Source organism: Castor canadensis, chromosome 2 (genome assembly GCF_047511655.1).
Source record: "Castor canadensis chromosome 2, mCasCan1.hap1v2, whole genome shotgun sequence".
In the NCBI taxonomy this organism is placed as follows: Eukaryota; Metazoa; Chordata; class Mammalia; order Rodentia; family Castoridae; genus Castor; species Castor canadensis.
Window position 1 is genome coordinate 131447656 of NC_133387.1, and position 19793 is coordinate 131467448.

At 42.6% G+C, this 19793-nt stretch overlaps 1 protein-coding gene and 1 pseudogene across 1 annotated transcript in view; one reads left to right on the forward strand and one right to left on the reverse strand.

The window, feature by feature from the left end:
* Bub1b (BUB1 mitotic checkpoint serine/threonine kinase B) overlaps positions 1–11436 on the forward strand; it is a 57783-nt gene extending 46347 nt beyond the window's left edge. The window contains exons 16-23 of the mRNA XM_074065654.1: positions 1668–1798; positions 2035–2175; positions 2843–2943; positions 5647–5796; positions 6540–6682; positions 8339–8510; positions 9216–9322; positions 10951–11436. Of these exons, the coding sequence (XP_073921755.1) occupies positions 1668–1798; positions 2035–2175; positions 2843–2943; positions 5647–5796; positions 6540–6682; positions 8339–8510; positions 9216–9322; positions 10951–11182 (1177 nt within the window). The 3' untranslated portion in view covers positions 11183–11436. The remainder of the gene's footprint in view (positions 1–1667; positions 1799–2034; positions 2176–2842; positions 2944–5646; positions 5797–6539; positions 6683–8338; positions 8511–9215; positions 9323–10950) is intronic.
* Positions 11437–18041: 6605 nt separating this feature from the next.
* Positions 18042–18903, reverse strand: LOC109693518 (adiponectin receptor protein 1 pseudogene; annotated as a pseudogene).
* Positions 18904–19793: the final 890 nt, after the last annotated feature.

Below are 19793 nucleotides of genomic sequence, written 5' to 3' on the forward strand. Positions count from 1 at the left end.
GTGAGATGCCCAGGAGGAGCCTGATACTTTTGAGGAAGTTCAGTTGTGTGTACGTGACTGGGAAAGAAGGAGACATTTAATTTTTTCCTTAATATTGATCTTTAAGTAATGATAGAACCATTTACATTGAGTTCAAATAGTTAGAAATCTAGTAATGAAAAAAATACCTTTTGTGTGTGGCGGGGGACTGAGGTTTTGAACTCAGGACTTTGAGCTTACAAAAAAGGTGCTTGTAAGGGAGGTGCTCTACTGTTTGAGCCACACCTCCAATTCATTTTGCTCTGGTTATTTTGGAGATGAGGTCTCAAGAACTATTTGCCCAGGCTGGCCTTGAACCACAATCATCCTGATCTCAGCCTTTCAAGTATCTAATATCATAGGCATGAGCCCCCCATGCCCAGCAAAAAGTATCTTTTGATAGGTACAAATTAATTAGAAGTAGATAGGAGAGGATGATGTAGAGATCCAGGGACTGAGCCTTGTGATCCATCCATTTTTAAAAAGTCAAGTAACTTAAGCCAGGAGAGGTAGTCCATGCTGTAATCCCCAGAGGTGGGAGGATGTTGAGTGTGAGGTTAGCCTGGGCTACAAGGTGAGACCCTGTTTCACAAAAAAAAAAAAAAAAAAATTTTCAGCTAATTTTAGCAAACTAATTTGCCAATCTATGATTTTTGTGTGTGTGTGTGTGGTACTGGGGCTTGAACTCAGGGCCTACACCTTGAGCCACTCCACCAGCCCTTTTATGTGAAGGTTTTTTCTAAGATAGGGTCTCGCAAACTATTTGCCTGTGCTGGCTTTGAACCTCGATCCTCTTGAATGGCTAGGATTACAGATGTGAGCCACCCATGCCTGGTTTAAAATGGCATTTTCAAACTTTTTCCTTAACAAACTTTTAATCCTGTTTGCCAGGATGTGCTCACATGTGAATTGGATTTTCCTTTTCCTTTCTTGACCTTTTCTTCTTGATGACTAAAAAGTCCAAAGAAAGGATGAAGAGTGTTAACGTTAGAATTAGGGTTGGTCAATATTTCTCGTCAGTATAGAATAGATGGAAAACAGGCATTTATTATAAATTAGGTAAATAAACATAAATCCAGAAATGTAATTCTGGGCCTTGCTTTTCAACCAGTGGGGAGGAAGTTACCTAGATCCCGATTATGAATTTATTTCTGATTTCAGAAAATAATGAACTTTAAAATGAGACTAACAATCATAACGAAATTATTTTTAAATAAAATGTGTTAAAAAATTAGGGCCATTGTAGTGGTACATGTCTGTAATCCTATCTACTTGGGAGGTGGAAATCAGAAGGATCATGGTTTGAGACCAGTCCAAGGCAAAAAAAAAAAAAAAAAAGTTAGGGGGACCCTGCCTCAAAGGTAAGCCAGGGACGGTGGCATGCTCCTGTGGTCCCAACCACGTGGAGGTGGAACAGGAGGATCACGGTCCAAGGAGACCTTACCTGAAAAGGAACTAAAGCAAAAAGGACTGGGGCGTAGCTCAAGTGTATAATGCCTGCCTTGCAAACATCCTGAGTTCAAACTCCGGTTAGTGCCAATAGCTAACTAAATGTATGATAAAACTTGTAAATTAAAAAATGTATAAATTGAACAAAGATAAGTATGTTTTATCCCTATGAGAACTGATTTCATTTGCCGTTGCTTCAGCCCAATTATTGAAGACAGTCGTGAAGCACACTCCTCTGGCTTCTCTGGATCTTCTGTCTCAGCTGCCAGCACTTCCTCCATCAAAAGTCTTCAAATTTCAGAGAAACTGGAGCTTACCAGTGAAAGCACAGGTAGGACTGTGCTGCTTATTGCAAGCACCCAAACCCGTGCCTTGCAAGTGTTTGTCTCAGCAAACTGAGCTGTCTGTTTTTCTTCCCTAGAGAAGTTGCCATAAACTGTGATATTTCCAGAATAAACTGGTATAAACGTCAGATTAGCAGCACTGATTTTGTAAACTCCTCTATTATAACATCCATTTTAAGCATTAGATTTTTTTTACATATCTTTCAACTCTTTTCCTCCTCAGAAAACTCTTTTCCGTCACCCTGGTGTTCACAGTATCGTGCACAACTTCTAAAATCCCTACCAGAGTTCAGTGCTTCTGCAGAGTTTTCTGAGGAAGATAGAGGAGTGCCTAAGTTGGAAATAGAGAAGGAAATTGAATTAGGTAAGTATGACTGAATGCATGTCCTTAAGCACGTGACAGTATTCAAATAAGAGATTATTTGCAGTTGAGCTTAAAGCTTAAGCATTATAGATATTGCTGGGTTATAAGAAACAGCGTTACAGCTGGGTGCTGTTGACTCGCCTGTAATCCTGCTACTTGGGAAGCTGAGATCAGAAGAATGGCAGTTCGAAGCCAGCCGGGGTAAATAGTGAGATCCCCATTTCCAAAATAACCAGACTAAAATGGACTGGAGGTGTGGCTCAAGTGGTAGAGCACCTGCTTTGCAAAAGTGAAACCCTGAGTTCAAACCGCAGTCCCACGAAAAAAAGAAATAGCATTCAGAAATTGACACATTAATAACTTCATTTCTCAATAACAGTAAGAATTTTGTTTGCCCCCTTTCAGGGTGTTTTTTGTTTTGTTTTGTTTTGTTTGGTTTGGTAGTACTGCAGTTTGAACTTAGGGCTTCGTGCTTGCTAGGCAGGTGCTCTACCACTTGAGACACTCTGTCAGTCCCTTCCAGTTTTCAACAAGTGATTTTGAAAGGTATTTTAGATGCTATAAACTGGCAAATATACTAGTGCCTCTTATCCTTAAAGCAGAATGTAAGGATGGATGGTGTATGTGTTGACAGCGGTTTTTAAATGGAGTCAAATCTTCTCAACAGGTAATGAGGATTATTGTATTAAACAAGAGTGCCTGACATGTGAAGACTACAAGTTATTCTGGGTGGCACCAAGAAACTCTTCAGAGTTAACCTTAATAAAGGTGGGACTGATTCTTTGTAATTTCAGTTACCTTTTAAATAGTCTCCTGGGTCCTCACAGAAAAGTCGGTGAGCCACTAAGAAGTCATTCGCCTTAGAGGCCTGGATGAGCTATCAGAAATGTGAGGCTCTTGTTACCTCTCCCAGCAAGTCCAAACACACTCAGCATTCTGTGCATTTTGTCATTTTGAGGAAGTCTGTCATGACATTTCCCGAACTGCTCCAATCTGGATGAGTTGTACTCCAGGCTTGATACATCCAGATATCACTAGCATCCTAAGGAATCACATCACTCTTTTCTTACTGGATCCCCAGTTTCTTGGATCCCACTCTTCCTTCTGTCTTGGCTTAATTTGTCATATTTTGAAGGAGCATGTCCTTCATTAGCTTCCTGAGAAAGGGAAGAGAATAATTATTTTAATCTTGTATGTCTAAAAATTCCTTATTCTGCATCTTTGCTTGATCGATAGTTCAGCTAAGTTAAATTTTTCCCTTAACATTTTGAAGCTCCATTATTCAAAATAGAGCTTGTTTTTGAAGTCTTCTACCATTTTATTCTGTTTTGATTTTTTGAGACAGAGTATTGCTATGTAGCTCAGGCTAACCTTGAACTCATGAACTCCTGCTTCAGCCTCCCAAGGGCTGTGATTACAGCTGTGTACCACCCCACCACACCCAGCTGGTATTCTAGTTCTTTTTTTTTTTTTTTTTTTTTTTGGTGGTTTGAACTCAAGGCCTCTAATACTTCAGCTATTCCCACCCTTACCCCCAGCCTTTTTTCCTTTATTTTTGGAATAGGGTCTTCCCTTTTTCCCAGGCAGGCCTGGACAGCATTCCTCTTATTTATGCTTCCAACATAGCTGAGATGACAGGCATGAGTTACCACACCAAGATGTTGATGCAATGGAGTCTCACTAACTTTTTGCCTGGGCTGATCTGAACCATGATCTTCCCAATCTCTGCTTCTGAATAGTGAGATTACAGGTTTGCACTGCACCCAGTCACTGCCATTTTTGAAGCTTTATGTGAAATAATTTTTCCTCCCTCTGGATCCTTACAGGATCTTATGTTTGTCCCTAGTATTCTGAAATGTAACATTTACATACTTTAGTTATAAGTCTCTTGTCACCTATTCAATAGGCACTTAATGGTCGTTTCAATCTGGAAACTTCTTTAGTTCTGAGAAATGTTCTTCAATGAAATATTATTTCTTCCCCTCAATTTTCTCATTCAGTCATTTACTTTTAGTATATGCGTTCTCCTGCATAAGACCTACAAATCTTACTTTTCTCCTACTTTCTGTCTCTTTTGCTTTACTTTCTGTAGTGTACCTGCCCCTTAGTGTCTGCAGGGGATTGGGCCTGAGGACCCCCCCCAAAACAAAAACCAAAACCTGAGGATGCTCAAGTCCCTTGTAGTAGGATGGCACAGGGTTTGCAAACGGCCCACCACCTCCTCCAGTGCACTTTAAATCACCTCCAGATTACTTGTGATGCTGAAATGCTGTGCCAATAGGCATTTCACTGTGCTGTTTAGGGAATGACAGGAGAAAGTTACAGATCGAATTGATTTCCCCAAATGCTTCCTATCCATGGTTACTTTAGTCCTCCAGTGCAGAACCTGCGGATGCAGCGTCTCACTGTTTTGTCAGCCTTTCAGACTTTTTGCTGGACTTTTGTTTCTTTCGTCTATATTTAATTTATAAGAGCTCATTTACTTTCAGTGTTCCTCGTAGCATTCTGTTCTTCATTTCAAAAATAGCATGTTCTTTATTTCCCTGAGATATTACTGATGCTTTAAAGTGATCTTTCTCAGTCATGTCTCCTCCTATTTATTTTGTCTTTTTAGACTCTGCCTTTCATAGTAGAGACTTTCTTTGAGTCTTTGGGTCTCTATTTGTAGTTAATTGTGGAAAGCTAAAAAGCTAATTGAATGCTCTTTGTGGGGCAGGAATCTTGACAGCTGAGACCTCGATGTAGGATGATGTAGCTGAGGTGTTTGATCAGAAAACCCTCCAATCTTCATATCTTTTCTCTTGAGCTGATCAGATTTCCAAAGAAGACTTCTCATTTCCTGCACAGAGGATAAGACTGGCTGCTGGCCTTTCTAAGGCTGAGTGAGGAAAGGCGTCTGGAGCACCTTGACATAGACTTTTCTGGTTTCCACATTCCCATGCTCCTTAGTGTCCAGTGGCCTCTAGTCCAGAGCCCTTTATTCTCAGGGAATAACCTTCTGGTCTGGAATAGGGGAGAGGCAGTTTCTGGCAGGAGGGGATATCCAGGGCCTAACTTCCTCTAATGTGGTTCAGCATTCCTGTTTTAGTTGTACTGTCAGCCTTACTTCCATAGGGATAGCTAGTGCAACCAGTTATAGTCTATGAGAGGTGGTTTGTGGTGTAAGTATGGTTGCTCTCCAGTTTTCTCTACTGCTAGAACCAGCTTCCCTGGCTCTGAGTGGGCTGTTGTCTCTTACTTTCTGGCTTCCAGAATTTTGGTGCTGTTGTAGATCGATGCTTTTTTTCTTGTTGTTTTGTTGTGTTTTGGTGGCACTGGGGATCAAACTCACGGCCTCATGTAGATTTATGCCTTTTAAATTCCCCTTAACTGTATTCCTGTTGGAGTATCAAGCTGGAAGGAATATATTTTCAATCTGCTGACTGTAACTACATGCTCTAATTGCTCTTATTTTTAAAATATGTCATATAGGTATCACCTCAACCTGTCCCATGGGACTTTTATATCCACCTCAAGTTAAAGGAGCGCTTAAATGAGGAGTCTGGTCAGTTCTGCAGCTGTTATCAGTACCAGGATGGCTGTATTGTTTGGTACCAGTTTATAAACTGCTCCCCACTCCAGGTTTGCAACAATACTAAAGACATACTTAAATTTCTCCAGTAGAGATATTTATGCTCCATTTAGCAAAGAAATTGAGTACAAAATTCCTGTCAGTTGTCTAGTATAATACACCAATGAAATTTTAAGTTAAAAGCAGTGGTCATTTTCTTTTCCAAGGTTATTTTGACCAAGGACTACTGTGATATTTATACACACACACACATATACATACTTTTGTTTTTCAAAAGAGGGAGACAGAATTATACAGTGCACTCCCATGAACTAGTCACCTGGCTAGGATAATCCTTGGCTCATCGCCACTCTTGTTCTAGCCACACTACCTCCCTGGATTGCTATTACTATATATTTTTTTTATAGATATAATGTATCGTTTTATTCTTTGGCATGTTCTTAAGGTTTTACCCCGGGAAGTATTTCAAACCATTTACAGAGTTTTTTGGGCCAGACTCATCCTTGATGCTCATTATCATTAAATTCTTAAGTATCTTTTCTTTTTCCAGTGCAGGGGATTGAACCCAGGGCTTTGCACATGGTAGGCAAGTGCCCTACCACTGGGCTGCATCCCAGCCCTAAATCCTTATGCTTTCTAGGGAGATCAAATTTTTGTTAAAACCGGGATGTAGATCTGCCCTGCATGGTAGTAGAGACAAAGAGGATCAGTACAAAGCAGCAGTTGTTGAGGTACTGACTATAACTACAAGTAGCCCAGCTCGGGAAATCATTTTCTGCCCTTCTACTTCCAGGATCTGCTCCAACATAGTGTGTTTATCACCCATGAAATAACAGTGTTGATTATTTACAACGTTCTGACACTAGTGGAAAAGCTACACAAAGCAGAAATAGTTCATGGAGATTTGAGCCCCAAAAGTCTAATTCTAAGAAACAGGTTGGTCCTTTTCATTTTCCTGTAATTGTCAGCTTCTTAAAACATGGATAATTGCCATTTTTCATGCCTTTTGATAACTGCCATATCTATGGAGACATTATGTTAGAATATTTGCAGGCTGGAGGCATGGGTCAAGTACTAGAGCACATGACTAGCAAGTCCAATAGCCCAGTACTGCCAAAAGAGAGAGAGAGAATATTTGCTACCTAAAAGTCAATAATCACGAAGATAGTTTAAAAGAATTTATGTATTTTATCTATTTATGGCAGTACTGGGGTTTGAACTCAGGGCCTCACACTGCTAGGCAGATGCTGTACCACTTGAGTCACCAAGAATTCTCCAGTGTGTTTCCAAACATACCGTTCTCATTTTCACCCTCCCTCACAGCATAAAAGTTGAAAGGACAGTGCTAGAGCACCGGGCATTTATGGTCTATGTATTCAGATAACCCTTTTCTCAGTCACTAAGGACTCCAGGAAAGCACACAAGGCTAAAGGGCATTGCTACTTAATAAATGTGAGAGGAAATTTCATGTGAATACAAGGAATTATAAGTCAGAAAGAACCTTTTGAAATCACTTAGTTCAGCTTCTACATAATTTTGTGAGAAAGATGAGATCCAGGGCTAGGGTTATATATAGCTCAGTGGTATAGCACTGGCCTAGCATGCAGGAGGTCCTGGGTTCCATCTCCTGTCCTGTCCCCATTACTACCCCCCCCCCACACACACACAGGTCGAGAGAGAGCCAAAAAACCTAAAAATTGTGACCATGGCAATGAGTGCCCATAGCCAATTAGCTGCTGGTGAACTTTCATACTTTTTATTAATCTAAGAAACGTTTTTTTCTTACTTCTCCCAAGTTTAGGGGAAAAAGCTAAATAATCATAGGTTTATGTTGACTGGAAATGTATTGGATCTTGGGCAGTTGTAAATTTCAAGGTGAGATCATTTTGCGTTCTGGAAACAGGTGATCAGGTATTTAGCCTGAATTAGGAGTCCAGGACCTGCACCTGTGTCAGGAGTTGAAGGACGTATCTGAGAAAAACAGGGACCAAAGGAGTATGTGACAGTGATCCCCTCTTTTCTCTCAAATAGTTCCAGTGTCTCCCCAGACATAAGACTTTATTATATGAAATATAATTAATAGAAGTTTGTATTATAAAGTATTTTCTTAGGAAATAAGAGCTGGAATTATAAAAAAGATAAAATATGTTAGTTTTATAGAAACAAAATTTTACAACATAGGCAGTACTTTACAAATAAAGCAGCCTTATATTGGTTTTCATTAAACTCTGAAAGAGTCTGGGTCTACAGTTAGCATTATCTTCTATAGTAAACAAGAAAGGCTGTGACTCCTGTACGGGCAGCAACTGGAATTCTGCTTCCAGTACATACTGTGTAATGTGGATACTCAGTAAATGTCTGTGGTGGCCGTGCACTTGGGTTTAGACACACTTGTACCGGTAAGTGACCGTCAGGGAACTGATTACCGTTGCCACTGCTTCTACATGTGCACTTTCACAACTTACCACTAGAGGATGCTGATGGCATAGCTAAGGATATACCTGCAGTACCCTTTTTTTTTTTTTTGAAGACCAGCTATGCAGCTTCTTTCATCACCTATTTTTATTATCTTTCTCTTAAATCTGAGCTCAGAATCCATGATCCCTATGATTATAATAAGAACAGTCAAGCTTTGAAGATAGTGGACTTTTCCTACAGCGTTGACCTTAGGATGCAGCAAGACATTTTTACCCTCACTGGCTTTCGGACTATTCAGATCCTGGAAGGACAAAAGATCCTGGCTAACTGCTCTTCTCCCTACCTGGTAAGTGTTAAAAAGCCTGAGCAATATGGAGAGGGCTTCCTAACCTCTTCCCTACCTAGACAAGCTGTGAAAGCTGTGTTTACTGGTCCTGAGTTTCCTAGAGCAGATGACCTAGTTTTCAAATATTGTGTCACCAAGTCAAGTCATGCGGACCATTTGTAGGATAGACACAGACACGTGCAGACATGTGATGAGCTCCCTCACCTGGTGTCAGGACCATTTGTACCACTCGCCAGCCGTGCGATCATTTCTAAGTCATTTTCTAGGATCTTTGCTATAAAATAAGGATACATCAGAATCATGAGGATTCAGTGCAGTAATTAGCTAAAAAGAACAGTAGGAAAAGGGTAAAGCGTTTTATATGATGGCATTCAGTATTTGCTGACTGACTGACTCTGTGGCGTGAAGTTGTCACAAGGACCACGTTGGTTCAGGCAGAATCCATGCATATTCAACAGTCTACAGACATGATTTCATAGTCCAGAGAGTTTGTGGTCTTTTGTTCTTAAGGATAATCCCCAAAGCTGGCTCTGTTGGAAGCTCTTTGGGGAGTTTTTTCTTTTCCTGCAGGGGAAGGCACAGTCTGCTAAAATGTATGTCATTAAATCAACTTAGCTCTGTAATACCTTTCAATTTCCTAGATAAATACGCTCCATGGTAGAAGTAGAGAAATATTTTAGCTCATGGTGCTTTTTGTGATTTCAGGTCGACCTGTTTGGTATAGCAGACTTAGCACATTTACTGTTGTTCAAGGGGCACCTCCAGGTCTTCTGGGATGGGTCCCTCTGGAAACTTAGCCAAAATACTTCTGAGTAAGTATTGAGTAATTTCAGGGTCTTGCCTGTCCAGATAATTTTCTCTGTCTTGGGTATTCCCTCTCCTTTGGTAACATTAGTTTTCTTAAACTAAATGTTATGATTCCAGTAATTTCAGCACATTTGCATTAGAGCATGAGCAGAACACCAGAAAATAAGAGTCACACTGTTGGGATTTCAGGACATTCTGAAATTCACATGTCACACCACTACTGGTGTAGAAGCCTCTCGGTTCAGCGTTAACAGAAACATTTTGGAAGAATAATTTTCTAACCAATTGGTGGTAGTCTTAAGTCCTTTTTAACAGCAAAAGTTAATAAGCATCTCTTGAAAAGAGTTAAGTCTCTAAATTATATACTGATTTCAGGCTACTATTTATTTAATGAGTGGGTAGAGCCAAACCAAAGAACTGAGTCCCCTGGTGAAGAAGTGATCTCCTAATAACCCTCAGAATCCTCATGCTCCCTCTAGCCTGCCCATGGAACTCATTAATGTCTTGCGTTCCACTTTTACCTGTCTTAGCTAATGACTTCTCAGTGTAAGCTTTGGTTTAAAAAACATCAGTGTTTAAGATGTAACACCCCTTCTCCGCTTTCCTCTACAGAATATTGAATTGTATCATTTTTGTTTTCATCTAATTCAGAACCTGGGTGGTCACATTTGTCTCTTACATGTATTTTTAAAGTAGGCTTGAAACCCTAGTGTGAGACGTAGAGGATAACCAGGCATGTCCCGTCTGCTGTGGTCCAGGCAGGGCTGGCTAACAGCACAAACAGGATCAGTTGGGGTTTCATAATAGTCCTACTTCTACAATAATAGAAGTTTTCAGAGAAAAAGAAAATACTAAGACTAACCTCAGTGGCTCATGCCTGTAATCAAGGCCAGCCTGGCCAAAAAGTTACCAAAACCCTGTCCTATTCAATAAAACCAGGTATGCTAGTGCACACTGTGATCCCAGCTATCAGGAGGCTATACTTAGGAGGATTGAGGTCAGAGGCCAGCCTTAAACAAAAGCACAACACCCTACTAGAAAAATAAGGCAAAATTGGGTTGGGGCCATGGCTCAAGTAATAAAGAGTGCCTTCCTAGCAAGCATGAGACCCTGCATTCAGACCCCTGTACCATCAGAAATAAGAAAGAAAATAATAGTAAGCAGAGGTCAAACGTCGAGTCTTTATCAGGGTACTTCAGTCAAGTTTAAGACTCTCAGGACTGTGCAGATGGTAACCCACTGAGGCCTCAGAGGAAGAAGGCTTAGGGAGGGAGGCCTCACTGATTTTTATTATTATTATTTTTTAATAACCTAGACTCTAGGAAAGTTAGAAGAAATGAAATCTCTTTTCCTTCTATCTGTAGAGAAAAGGTGCTGTGTCTTGGCATAGGAGGGAATTTGTGAATTCTGATGAGTGTCTTTCCCCTTGTGCACGAGCGTGGCTTTTACCACCACAGTGGCTTCTCTCAAGTCCTCCTGGGCTTGGGGGAGTTTCAAACGCTCCCCAGCCCTGGAGCTCCAGGTATCACCTTAAATCATCTTGGTGCATACATGTACTGCTGAGGCAAACTCTAAAGGAATTCTAATTTTCATTTGCTTAATCTTGATGGAAGTGGTTTTTGTATATTTTTAGGCTAAAAGATGGTGAATTGTGGAATAGATTCTTTGTGCGGATTCTGAATGCCCATGATGAGTGCACAGTGTCTGTGCTAAGGGACCTCGCAGCAGAGATGAGTGGGGTTTTTGATGCCACCTTCCAGAGCCACCTGGACAAAGCCTTATGGAACATAGGGAAGTTGGTTAGTCCCGGGGCGTCGCTCCTTCGGCAGGACAGGCAGGCGGGTCTCTCACAGACTCCTACCTAAGACCCATGGTGTGCTGCAGAACGCATTGTACATGCTGTTACTTAACATGGAGTACACTGAGACTCACTACCAGCACTTTGCTATTTCCACAGCACTGTTGCCTGCCCAGTGGATACTTTGTTGGCATTTAATCCTTTTGTTTCTACTTTTCCCTGTACTTTTCCATTTTGTAATTTGTAACATGTACTCTTATGGTCACTTTATTTTATGAATAATAAAATAGTATTTGTTAAATTGTGCTTCTAACATTTCATCTACTTTTTGCCAACTAAGATAATAAATGGTTTGATTTTTGTGAAGAGTTATTTTAGCATGGAAATTTGTATCTCTTAGATTTGAAACAGTTATGATAAGATTATAACTAGACAAAATAGCTAACCATTTCTTAAGGCGTTTCTGACCTTCCAGATTGAAAAGTGGGTAAAATGATAGACATGGGCCAAATTTCCCTAAATTTCAAGTGGCAATATTGTATTTTCCATATAGGCGTATATTGCAAGGTTTTCAGTTTTACCCACTGACCCTGGACCAATTTATGTGATAACCTCGCAGTGCTGCTGGGTCTGGGTCCTTGCTTAGGAGATGGCTGTTAGAAGGGAAGGGTCTCGGTGGGCTTACAGCCTCTGAGGAGTGGAGCGACTGCCATCCTGTTACCACAGCGAGTCACAGGAGAGGATTCTGTGTAGAATCTGAGGAGGCGGAGGTCAGAGCTGAAGATGATGGGGACCTGGAATAATTGGGAAGAATAAATCTAGATGAAGCATTGGACAGCAGAGGGCAGCCTGGATTGCAGGTGGGACACAGGAGCAAGTGGTAGAAAGTGGTAGCTGGCACGTGTCTAAGGATCAGAATTATCTAATGTTCCTCTGTGCTGGTGCCTGATTTTTTTTTTTTTTCCAAACTAGTTGTCACTGTTACTGCTCTGAGATTGCTAGAAAGTAAAATACCCTAAATATGTCTCAACTAAAAATATTTAAGCATACTGTATATCGCTGAAGCGCTGAAATATGACTTGGATCTGAAAGATATCAACTTAGAAATATTTGCTCTTAACCAAAATATGGTTTTTCAGGCATTCACATTTGCTTCTCGTACTGCTGATACAAGGTACCGCATCTGTATCTGTTGTGATGTCAGCCCCTCCGCCTCCTGCTCCCCTGTTTCTCAGGGCACTATTGACACAGATGGGACAGTAGGTTTCAATTCTTAGCCTCAATGTAGCTGACATCGAGTGAACTCACAAGCTTTGACAGCCAAGCTGCTATGTGGACAAAGGCTTGTCTAAAAAATTCCAGGAACAGAGGAGTATCCAAAGAAACGGCTCTTGCCACAGCTTTTGCCACCTCTGCCTCCATGTCCCTTCCTCCAGCCCCAGACCTTCTTTGCAGAGAGGAGAAAATGGCACCTGACCAGTTAGAATTTGTGGTGTGTTAGGTTTCTCTTTGCCTAAGCATAAAACCACAGAATGGGATCCTTCCCATTTCCTTTCTTTTGTTGTTGTTTTGTGGTGGTTTGGGTTGTGTGTGGTTGGTTTCGAGACAGGGTCTCACTATAGCTGGCCTTGAATTCCTGATCATCCAGCCTCCAACTCCCAGGTGCTGGAATTACAGGTGTGCACCACCATGCCCAGCTCTCCCTTGTATTTTATGCTTATCTATCAGGAGAAGGCAGAAGCGTCAAATGGTTTTTATTTCTTGTTTCAGTAGGGCAGATTAATAATATAATGATGGACCTGGAGGATTTTCATTTTTGTTTGGAATGAGACCATGGGATACACAGCACCTCACCATTCACAAAGTACTTGAGCATTTGCTAACCTGTACCACTGTCAGAGTGCTCCAACTGAAGGATAGTCTTTCAGAGGTTATGGTAGCTAAGGCTTTTTGCAATGACAAAGACAGCAAAGAAGTGCCTTTGTGCTGCATCTGAAAATGAGGGACTTTCCCTGTGCCAAAATTTGCCTCCAATCTGGCTCCTAAAATTAGACGCTCAGAGCCAGGCATGGTGGTACACTCCTGTAATCCCAGGCCAGCAAGGCAAAAGCACAAGTCTCTTATCTGAAAAACTAAAAACCAAAAGGACTAAGGGTGTGTCTCAAGTGGTAGAGTGCTTGCCTAGCAAGCATGAGGCCCTGAGTTCAATCCCCAATACCACCCAAAAAAGAGAAAAGATAGTTCTATAGTGAAGAGGTTGCATTTGAAGCTTTTTTGGGGGGAGGGCATGGCTAGGGATCAAAGCCAGAGCCTTCCATAAGCTAGTCAAGTATTGTACTGCTGAGTGACGCCTCAGCCCTCGGCTCAGGCTGGTCTTGAACTTGCAACACATACCTGCTTTTGACTTGGCCAAGCCCCCAGCACTTTTTTAGTTTTCAGACAGGAACTCTGCACTTTTTGCTGGCCTTGGACCATGAGCCTCATTCCTCCACCTCCTGAGTAGTTAGTATTACAGGTATGTGCCTCCACTCCCAACTTAACTTTGTTTTTCTTTTTTTTGGCCTGGGCTGGCCTCAAACTGTAATCTTACTGTAGCTGGGATTAAGGTGTGAGCCACCATGCACAGCCTGCGTCATCCTTCATCTGCATTATCTCAGATTCTCTCGAGGGCTTCTCCCTCCCGCTCCAGTCGTCAGAACCTGTCAATGGTTTCTCGTGTCACATGGCCCCAAAATCCAAAGAATTTATTGTGGCCTACAGAACCCTACCCAATCTGACTCCCACAGCTGCTCCAACATCCTCCCTGACTCCCCTGTCCTTGCTCACTCCACACTGGTCTGTCACCTCCTTGCTGTCCTCGTTTCCCTATCCTTTCCTTTTTACTTGCCATTTCTTCTGCCTGGCACTCTTTCCCACATCTTTGGGTGCAAGCCTCCCTTACTCCCCTTCTGGTGCCCTCAGATTTCTCTGATTGTGCATGCCACTTAGAATCCCACACTCATAGTTACATTCCAGCCTTTTCCCCTCCTTTGTTTCCATAGCATCATCAGCATCCTGTGTGCACACGCACACACACACTTAGGTATGCGTATTTGTCCTGTATCCCATTACTAGAATTTAAACTTCATAAGGATACCCAGTGCCTAGAACGGTGTCTGAATGAATATAACTATTTACCTTAAGCCAGGTGCTCGTGGCTCATGCCTGTAATTCTAGCTATTTGGGAGTCTGAGATTGGGAGGCTCACAGTGTGAGGCCAGCCTGGGCAAATAGTTTGTGAGCCCTCACCTCCAAAATAATCAGAGCAAAATAGACTGGAGGTGTGGTTCAAGTGGGTAGACTACCTGCTTTGCAAGCGTGAAGCTCTGAGTTCAAACTCAGTCCTACAAAACAAAAAAGCCTACTTACCCTAAAGTGCCTAATCTCAAAAAAGTGAAAAACCAATGGGAATAAAGTACATAAACAACCCACTACAGCCTTTTAATGGCTGATATACTTGAGATGCTCACCTTCACTTCTAATTAAAGAAAATGCAAAGTGAATGAAGTTGCCATTCACAGCAAATGGTTGAAATTATGCCTGAGAGAATGAGGAAGAGACAAGCATGCATTGCTAAGTGAGGTGTAAGTACGTTGGTTTTTTTATTAGCAGCCAGCTTGGCAAAATCTGTTAAATTTAAATTTGCCCTTAAGTTAAGAAATTTTTCTAAGAATTTATCTCACAAAACATTGGTACAGGTACACAGGAAACAGCACTCTTTGTAATAATTGTCTTTACTGCTACCAAGACTCACTGGTCCCCAAAGGGATGGTCCCTATGACATCCAGGAGAGTAGGCTGGGGTGAGTCTGCAGGTTTTAGGGCCCCTTGCCACTAGCACCAGCTGCTGCCATGATGGCAGCACCCAAGGTCACAGTCACTTCCAGCTGTGCTTTACAAAACAAAACAAAGTGAGGGGAAGTGATGGCCACAGTGGGCGTGTATGAGGGCAGGGAAGGGGAGGCTGAGGCTTCTCCTTGTCAGTTTGTACTCTTAGGAACATTTTGAATTTTCTAACCCACATACATGTATTGCTTTTTGTTTTTTGATGTCTGTTGGGATAATCTAAGATAAGAAATTAGGGCCATGTTTTTGTCACCTTTTCCCTGTTATAAAAAGTAAATAGTTTTTTAAAAACTAGGGTGCTTGCTTCAGCAACATATACACTAAAACTGGAATGGTAACATGAACTGTTCCATTTTAAGACCCTATCTTGAAAAAACCCATCACAAAAAAGGGCTGGTGAAATGGTGCAAGCTGTAGGCCCTGAGTTCAAGCCCGAGTACCACAGATAAATAAATAAATAAAACTGGGAAATTAATCAAAATAAGTTTGACTTAGAATTAAGAGTTAAAGATAACATCTAAACATGTATTTAGTATGCTAAGAGTTCATTTATGTTCAAATGTGTTATAATATTCTGTTAGAGATGTGCTTTCTAAATTGCTGCCTTTCTATTGCACCTTTGTATGTCTATGAACAGCTGACTAAATTACATAAAATCCAACTTTTTCAAAAACAATGACCTCCATATAAAAACGTGAGTTTTCTGCTTTTTTTTTTTTGGCAGCACTGAGGTTTGAACTCGAGCTCATGCGTGAGTTTTCACAAACTGATTTTGTCTCACTAAGAAAGGAACAAGCAATAGTGGACTTGAGCTGAACTTCTGTGAACATGTATGTTTTTTCCTAATAAGACATACTACTTCCAGTGACCTTGCTCCTCGAGGCTTGGCATGGGACATCGTGGCTATCCAATCAAACTCTTAGTTTTTAAACCCCTTGTGAACTAGGGACTTGTGTCTGTTGATTCTGAATACAGTACTCCCAGAAACTGGCATATTTCTCAACAAATTAAAATACTAGAAAAAACAGGCACAAGTTCTGAAAGAAGTGACAGTATAGTGTTGGTGAGGGGGAAAGGTCTCTCCTAGGCTCTATCTAGGTATGGCGAGAATCACAGTGTACCACTTCATGTATGTTTCTTGAGTTTGTTGTAATTGCTGACTTTACGTTGTGATACACTTCATTGTCTTAGGTATGCCTTTCAAAATTAGGCTAGATGTAATGGCACACACCTACAATCCCAGTACTCAGGAGGCTGAAGCAGGAGGATCTTGAGTTCAAGGCTAACCTAACCCCTTTCCACAGGTACATTCCACTGCAGTGAGTACTTGCTTCCTATGTATGTTTCACTCAGCTCATACTGAGTGGAAACATGAATGGATGTCTGTTGCAATTGGAAAGTAGTTTAACTTTACTGGCCTGGTCATGTGACACATTTCATACAATTGTTTCCATCCTGAAATCAGTAAAGGGAAGGTGGCATTTCATAAAAACAAATGCTACCTGCAATCCACAGAAAAGAAGATGGGTATACATTTACTTGTTTGAATAGGGTAATAACAAAACTGAGAAAAGTGAAACATGGCACCTTGGTGAGATGGGCTTGGGCAGGGAAGTGATAATCAAGGTGAGCATGGATGTCGTGTGGAGAATCAGAGTCCCAGCAGATACAGGGGTCAGGCTGGCAGAAAGACGACCTAGGCAGAGGAGAAACGAGTTATACCCAGGTTAGGACTTGTGTGGAGTGCTTACGTTGCAGGAGGTCAACTTTGCAAGCCCAGGGCCTGCTTAGAACCTCCTCTGTATTGAGGTGGCTCCTTGCCTATGGTGCCAAACCAGACACTGCCATGGTGGTTAGAAATGCTGCCTTTGAAGACAGAACACTTGAACTTGAATCCTAGCTGCGTATCAATAAATAAGTTACTTATCCTCTCTGAGCCAGTGTCATCCTCTATAAAACGAAGACAACCCAAGTGCCCACTTTACAGAGTGTTGACACTTGTATTGATTTGGCTTTAGTGTTTAATGGCCTGAGGTTCTGTGGGAACCTCAAGTAGCCTTGTAGCCCAGCTAATTTATTGGAGGCTTACTGACTGTCTTGGTTTGGGTTTTGGTTTTTTGGAGGTACTGGAGTTTGAACTTGGCCCTGCACTTGCTAGCCATGTCTTCTTTTTTTGAGTGCAGGGTCTTCTGTTCTTTATTGTCATCACAGTCTTTGCATCAGGAGCATAGCACTGACAGCAGGCTTCTTAAAGCTTGGGATTAAATATCCGATATCTCACCTCATCTTAATTTTTTATTACTATGCCAGGGGGAAAAAATTAAAACATAAGTTATATGAAGCCTGGACACACTTCTGGATCAGCTAGGCTAGGGAAAACTTGGTGGCCTTATTCTTCCTGCTGTGTGAGCAGATTCAGCCACTAGAATGACGGGACCAAGTTATGATTATTTTTGAAAAGTTTGCTCCAGTAGTGGATGGCCTGTCATAAGCCAAGTTACAAAGAAAGGATAGGAATAAGGGAAAACGAATGGGGGAAGGAATAAAATGTCACCATGAGCGTCGAAGGACTGTCTCTGAGGGGCCAGTGATTGTCTTGCTGGGGAGAGTGACTGTTGAAGAGGATTTAACCATCCCCACCACACCAGTCAGGGGAACAGAAAAAGTACAGAAAGGTGTATCGCCCAGTGCTGTGAGTGTGAGAGGAAGGCTGGTTGACACTGAATTCCCTAAGAGGTTTCTTCTGGAAATAGATAGCTCAGACTCTTCCTCTCACTTCAGCAAACTTGTACTTAAAAGCGCTTCTGGGGCTGGTGGAGTGCTTGCCCAGCGTACATCGAGGCCCTGGGTTTGATCCTCAGCACCACAAAGACAAAAAGCAGAAGCACTTGGCAAGTGAGTTGCTTTCCCTCCCTCAGGCGGGAGCTCAGAAAGAAGTGTCCAGTACAGCTACATCCTAGGCCACCATGCAATTCCTGAAGCTTTCAACAAAGGCTGCTGCCACCACCAGGCGGTATGATCTGATGGGACCCGAGCCATAGGTCAGCTTTCCAGGAAAGAAATGCAGGAGGTTCCAGCAGCATAAAGGCCAGCTCCCACCATGTACACCACAGCCCTGGGGAGAATGGCCCATCTGGCCCATGTCATATAGTTAAGTGCCTTGATGGCACCAACACCACTCAAACTAAGTCCCAAGAACACACCTGCTCTTGTCTGCCAGTGCTTAAGAGTGACAAACCAAGACCACAGAATGCAGAAATGCCAGGACACAGACCATGGTAGGAAGGTCAACCCAGGCTGTGGGTAGCAGTAGAAGTAGTCATAGAGCTGGGGACAAAGTTCCCATAATCAGTACAGCAGTCTGGAAATAGTCCAGTTTGGGAAATGTCCTGGAGACTTTGATGATAGTAGATGATGCTCCAGGAGAAGCTGGAGCAGAGCACTGCACCCCAAAAACATCCTCCCAAACCCCCTTCTTTGGAGGGGTCAGAAGTACAGTTGTGGTCTGAGCATGGTCGAGGTTTCCAAAAAGAACCTCAAACCAAGCAGATGTGTGCAGATGCTGCCAGCTTCTGTGTGGGTGTGGACCCCGTTCTTGATGTAAGCCTGAAAGGAGGGCAGGGTGGTCTAGGGCCAGGAGCAGAAAGTCACTGTCCTGCCAGTCAGGGAGCACATGGTGTGGGGCGAGCCTCCATCCCTCCCAGCCTCATGCACAAGTCCCACGTCCTCCATCTCCAAGGCATGGCATGCCACACCTTCCCTCTTCCTGGGGCTTTGGTTGGGTTGGTGCTCGCCCTTGTCTTCCAGCAGGGGTCCCAGCTTAGCCAGTCCCACCACGTCAGTTTCCCTGTTACTGCCAGTGCCCATTGCCCTGTGCCAACACAGATCCTTTGTGGGAAGACATCTGGCTGGTACCTGGTACCCTGAAGCTTTGGCTTGGAGAAAGGTTGGGGTTTCTCAGCCCCAAGGGCAAGGGACAGAGTTCTTCCTGTGGTGTAGACAGGCGGGTGGGCAGACGGCTGGGGGCCACAGTTCCCAGCTATATCCCCCGGCGCTGGAGGTGGCCTGTGGCCTTTTGGCCCAGGTCTTCGACACCCTCCTGGCACTGACCCCTCAGCCCTTACTCTTACGTATCCTCGGTACGTGCTATACCACTGGGCTACCCCCAGCCCCATTACTGTCTTTTGACTTAATTCGCTGTACAGTGTAATAACTTGCACTATAATAAAGGTAGGAGGAAGAAATGTGTTCGTAAAAGGATAAATTAGTTGTTTCTCTTGGGAGTAATATTCAGACAAATATTTGTCCTAAAAAACAGCCTCAAGATCAACCAAATACCGAGGTATCAGGAAGGTCCATCTGGTCCCTGGCTTTTAGTCCACAAGGCCATTTCAGTCAGAGGGTTCCTGGTTCACAGCTGGGTGGTGGTGTCAAGCACGGGAATTTTCTTCTGGGCCCCATTTCCCCTGATGCACCAGGCAGTGTCTTGCTGCCTACTAGGCACCTGAAGCTGTGTCTGCTCCTCTTCCCCCCTTCTCTTCCTCTTCCCCCCTTCTCTTCCTCTTCCTACCAGAGGAAATGCTATTCTGGCCAGGGGAACAGGGTCTACCGACCTCATTTAAAACCAAGACATTTTGTCTCTTCCTGCTTAAGCTCAGGCTTTTAGAACTACTTCTGTGTTCTGCTATATCCCTTTCCTGAGCCAATGAATAAATGTAATCGCTTGCTTAATAGGAAAAAGGAAAGGGGAAACTATAAGAAGTCCTATGAGCTCAATTCAGGAGCTGGAAAACC